Below are 6,000 nucleotides of genomic sequence, written 5' to 3' on the forward strand. Positions count from 1 at the left end.
CTAAAATGCTAGATAGTTATGTTCAGAATTGAACACAATACACATTGTTGATAACTCAGCTCCTCCTTGTGACATCACTGTGACCAGCCACCAGCTGACCACTGGCTGGCTGGGAGTACCTACACCCCAGGACTGCAATATCCTGCCCATTCCCTCCTCTGTTGGGCACAGTGATGTATGGGGGAGGCTGCCAAAGCCATGCCCTAACCTGGGCACTGGGCCCCAACTCAGTGGCTGCGCTCATTTCCTAGACAAGAGGTACTAAGCCCACCTATTTACTGCCTACAGCTGAACCACAAAGGAACAGATTTTAGCTCTCCTGAGAACACAGCACTCTGATACCCATGCCTTTGTGTACTTACTGAAAGAAAATGCATTTATTACCCACCAAGTAGAAATCATTGAATCAAGATAATGGAGGTCAATACAGATACTGTCTACAAAGTCACAGTCACCAAGGTGAAGTATAAGATTACTCTTCAGCAAATAATGTCTGGGATTTCTAATGTGAAAACGGACACGATTATTTTGCAGAAGAGCAAATTTTCAGTCCTGCGTAGAAAATGAGAAAACCCGAACTACATTAATTAAAACAACAAGTAATGGATGAAGTGAGTAAGAAGAAATATGTATCCATAAAGGTCTCTGTGTAAGTCAGATGTGGTCACTTTGAGAAGACGAGGCAGGATGATTTCAAGTTCAAGCCCAGTCTGACTGACTTGGTGAGACCCAGCCTCAAAAAATAGTAAGAAAAAAATGGCTGGGGATATTGCTCAGTATAGAGACCCTGACAATCTCCAGTAATACAAAAAGTAGATAGATAAATAGATAGTTAGACAGTCAGAAAGACAGGTTTCTGTATTTCAATTTTACTTCTCTAACTCACATTGAAAACTTACCATTGGTGGAATAATGGCAGCTCGATGCTGAAGCTGTGGTAGGTCCAACGGGTTTGCTTTTACTGGGGATGAGACTAGTATAGATCCCGTCGGGTTTAACAATGAAGGCTTTGGATCCATAGGAAACATTCTACCATTGGCAATTTAAAAAGAAGATCTATGAATATATTTTTATTTGAAACTTCAAACATGAAATCACCATAATACCTTCTAAGTTTTATATACATATATGCATAACAGCTGTCATATTAACTCTTGTAAGATATGTACAGGGCTACGGGTTTGGCTTGGTGATAGAGCACTTGCCTAGTATGCACAAGACCCTAGGTCCAATTCTTGGCACCATAATAAATGAATAAATAAATGAATGAATAAATAAATAAGCCATCTAAACATTAAGGAAAAAGAACCTTCTATTTATAGACTGACATCTTTTTCTTTTTCTTTTTTTTGGAACCAGGAATCAAACTCAAGACCTTGAGCTTGCCAGGCAGGCACTGTGCTGCTGAGCCATATCCCCAGCCTCTGATTGACATTTATTTCAATTAAGTGGTCTACATCTAATGAAAAAAACAATTAGAACAGCAGCATTTAAAAATGTATAGTCTATTTGAAAACAACAATATGCAATATACAACCATTGGTGAATTCCTACCATCTTGTCTAGTGAAACTCTGTATTGTTTCTAATGCTTTATTTTGCTTTTACTTTTTATTTTCTTTAATGGTTTGATCAATCTTGCATTCTTACATCTGGTAATCTGAGCAACTTCACTGAAGATAACAATATGTAATACAAAAAACCACTGTTAATTCTTATCATTTTGTTCTGAAAGCCTGTTTCATTTTTATTGTTTTTACTTTGTTTTGTTTGTGTCTATGTTGTTGGTATTTTGCTATTGTTCTTTTTTAATTATTCTCTTTAAAATAAAAAAAAAATGCTAAGGTCAGGAACAGGCGTGCACACCTGATTTCTGGGCCACTTGGAAGGGTGAGAGAGGAAGGTGCGAAAGTACAAGCCAGCCTATGCACCTTAGCAAGACCCTGTCTCAAAAATAAAAAGAGCTGCGAGGTGTATCTCAGTATTCACTGCTTGGTTCAAACCACAGTATCACGCCCCCGCCAAAAAAGTACCGTATAGCCCTAATTTACCACTAAAATTAGTTACTTGCTGTCAAATGTTTAGCTGGGATCACAGGTTGTAACTCACTGCCACTTTATAATTGAGAATTTTACTCAAAATCCTAGTCTACTGGCTTCTCATTGAAAATGGAAAAAACCAGCAAGGTAGAACCAGCATTTACACAAGGATGCAATGTTCTGCTCACACAATCACTCACAGCCATCTCACATTCTATCTGCTTCTCTTAGTTTCAATCAATACTTACACTTGACATTAGGATGTCTTACATATAAACTTTGGGAAATTATATACTAGTATAATCTCTTATCTACTTGGTCATATTCCCCAATGTTGTGAGTCACTGGGGGAAAGTAAATATTTTATTTATTTATTTTTTGAGACACTATGTAGTTCAGGCTGGTCTCAAACTTGTATTTCCACACTGGCCTTGAACTCACAGCAATCCTCTTGCCTCAGCCTCCCTAGTGCTGGGATAACAGGCATGCATCACCATGCCCAGCTTGGAAAGTGAATATTTTTGGGGGGGCACCAGAAATCGAACTCAGGACCTCGCGCTTGCCAGGCAGGCCCTTGTACCGCTGAGCTATATCCCCGGCCCAGAAAGTATTTTAAAGCATTTAAATTAGTAAGAAAATTATAATGTATAGAAGAAAATAATTTACATATTGCATTAAAGAAAAAGATGATACTAAAGATGTAGAAAACTGAAAGTGCTGACAGTCTGGAAATGACATAGGCTTTAGGATGCCACTGAGAAATAACCATGTTTTTAAAAGGAATTTTGTTTTGTCTTTTGAGGTGCTAGAAATCAGACCCAGGGCCTTGTACATGCTCAGCAAGTGTTCCAGAGCTTCATTCCCAGCCTTCCAAGGAATTTCTGACTTTTTGTTTATCTCTTAGAATGCTTACCCTTTCAGATTGCTCTATGCCAATTTTTCTTCTTATATAAATATAGTCACAAAAACCAATGAGTGCAAAAGACAGGTATGCCTTATTTAAGATGACACAGCTTATTAAAGAATGCTTTTAAAAAGACTACATGGGTTGAATCCATTTATATTTACTCCAGTTAAAGAGTAGGACTACTGAGCTGGCTCATCATAGATGGCACATGCCTTTAATCCTAGCTACTTAGAAGGCTGAGGCAAGGAAGATCACAAGTTTCAGGCCAGCCTAGATAGCTTTGCAAGACTCTATGTCAAAATTTTAAAACATTTTAAAGGTTTGGGGATATAGCTCAGTGGGAGAGTGCTTAACTAGCATGTGTGAGGCCCTTGGTTCAAACCCCACCACACACACAGGTACACAAAACAAAAACAGAGTGGGATCATTAAAATAAAATCTGTAGTATTATGAAATGATGGAAAAATAATCATCTAGATGGCTGAATTTCCTGGTAAACCAATGGTTAGGAAGAATCCCTACTTTACTTCAATTCTTACTGATGAAAGTTCTAAGATTTACTATATAGAATTTTTTTTTAAATTATAATAAAATAAAAACATACAGACTATCTGAAATTCACCCACATCTTTTTTTTTTTTTTCCTCCGGTACCGGGAACCGAACTCACGACCTTGCGCTTGCCAGGCAGGCGCTTTTGCCGCTGAGCTAAATCCCCAGCCCTCGCCCACATCTGAATAGGAGTCATCTGGGCAGACAGCACCATTTTGTGAATTGATCAGCAATCAGCACAGCAGAACAGAATGAGTCTCACCTCTGCCTCTCAGGCTCTCCATCCACATCTTCATCAGCACTGCACGTGGCACTGGAATCATTGTCTGACTGGGGCTCAGACCTCTGCGTACTTATCTGTTGAGCCACCACCAACTCTTCATCTCTAGGCTCTGTTTTCTCACTACCTCTTTCCAAGTCTCTTTCTTTGGTATCTCCTTCACTTGTAGATGCACTGTTTTCTGGCATCCCCATTTCAACATCTACAGTGTCTGCTTTGGTAGTGGTTGGGGGATCAAGAACAGAATCTGCTTCAGCCCTGTGCTCCTGATGGTCTACGTCCATGGGCTCCGCTGTCTCAACACAGATGCTGTCATCTGCCTGGGTCTCCACCTTCTCACTTTCAGCTGGTTTTGTACTTGGCACGGCTGAGGAAGGAGATGCTGCCGGTGCGGATTCACTGGTGGTCTCGAGCTCAGCCACAGGGTCAGTGTTTCCTCGGGAAGCAGCATTTTCATTGCTGTCTTCGCTGGGCTTGACAGCTTCAACTGGTGAAGGAGAAGGAGCACTTTCTGTATCAGAACTATTTTCAGCACCTTAAAGATAATGATACAGCATAAAAATCTGATAATGAACATGTTTCAGGTGGTGACAGAAACCATGCTTGAAAGTGGTTGTTTAGGATGAATTATACTCCTCTGATGACCTCAGTGAGGTTATTTATGGCCATTGGGAAAGCTAGAGTTTTCTGTGAAAGTGAAAGATTAAATTATCTTGACTCTCCGAAATGGAAATTATAAAGATTTTAAAATCTATAAAAACATTTTGAAATTTGAAAAACAAACAAGAAAAACTGGAACAAAAGTATACAAAATCCATTCCTGGAAATGATATTATTATTTCCAATACAGAAAATACGTTAATAGGATCTTTTACCTTTTACTGCTACTGAGTTTTCAAAATCTGATGTACATTTTACAGTTGCAGCAGATCTCAATTTGGACTACCAGTATTTCAAGTGCTTCATCGCCATAAGTGTCTAATGATTAAAACACTAGAAAACAAAGCTCTAGAATCATGTGTCATAGATTTTTATTTTTATCCCTTTTGTAATAGATTCCCTCTGCATTCTACCTCAAACATCACATGCTTGAAAGGCACTGTATGGCTCCTTATGAATTCATAATTACTTGATTCTTGGCTATTTGTTCCACTAGGCTATAAATCCATATGGACAGAGATCATGTACTCTGACTACATTTAAGTCTTAGAGACAAGGACTGTGCCTGGCAAATCAGACTCAAATATTGCCTGAAATATAAACTGAACAAATGGTGTTCAGAACTAGACCTTAAATTTACTAGAACTTTTCTGTATTGCAGGACCCTTGAGCTACTTCTAGTTTGCCATAGTTATAAACAGTATACACAGATGTTCACTGCAGCAGAAACATTTTAGATGATTTATTCAAATATTTATGTCTCCCGAAAATTAACATATATTATATTTAATACACTTCCACTGGGAATCCAAATGATTCAGAAATTTTCTTAAACTAAATGAAACAATAGTTTATATGAGTAAGTCCTTAAGAAAGTCCCAGAAAATTATAAAAAGTAGTAAAGTGTGGGAAGCCTTGCCTAGATATTCAAACTGACCATAAGATCAGTGGATTAAAACTACCACAGTGACAAAGTACATCAGTGACATACAACATGTACAGGAATAGATCCTAATGTATATGGAAAAATTAAGCTACATTACAGGTAATATTTTAAATCACTGGGTAAAGGATGACTTTCTTAAGAAAACAGTTCTGTCAGAACTGGGTCTTTAGCTGGAAAAAGAAATAGGCCTTATCTTACTTTGTATAAAAAAAAATTCCAGATGGAAGTGTTTGATGTTTAGAATGTTAACTTAAGACAAGATATATGTAACCTTTTAAAATAGGGAGAAATATCTTAAGAAAAACAGAAAACTAAAACTATAAAAAATAAATATACCATTTTCATGGGAAAAATTTATAAATTATATGACCATCTGTGAAATAAAAACATTTTTAACACAGAATAAAACTGTTCTTTTGGTCTTTTTGAGAAAGGGTCTCATTATGCAGTTCAGGCTGGCCCTGACCTCACTAGGTAGCTTAGGATGGCCTCAAACTCACAACGATCCTCCTGCCTCAGCCTCCTGAGTGCTGGGATTATAAGCGTGCATCACCTGACAAACTGACAAACTACTTTTAAAACCTTATAAATTCATCATTTCATTGAGTTACATATATA

At 37.8% G+C, this 6,000-nt stretch overlaps 1 protein-coding gene across 1 annotated transcript in view; it reads right to left on the reverse strand.

Moving 5' to 3' along the window:
* The window catches only part of Ncor1 (nuclear receptor corepressor 1), a gene marked incomplete in the record, with an annotated part of 160,248 nt that overhangs the window by 49,634 nt on the left and 104,614 nt on the right, over window positions 1-6,000 (reverse strand). The window contains 2 exon segments of the mRNA XM_013522047.1: window positions 900-1,029; window positions 3,759-4,311. Coding sequence (XP_013377501.1) covers window positions 900-1,029; window positions 3,759-4,311 — 683 coding nt within the window.

The sequence above is a fragment of the Chinchilla lanigera genome, unplaced genomic scaffold (genome assembly GCF_000276665.1).
Source record: "Chinchilla lanigera isolate Chin_1 unplaced genomic scaffold, ChiLan1.0 scaffold00066, whole genome shotgun sequence".
Taxonomy (NCBI): domain Eukaryota; kingdom Metazoa; phylum Chordata; class Mammalia; order Rodentia; family Chinchillidae; genus Chinchilla; species Chinchilla lanigera.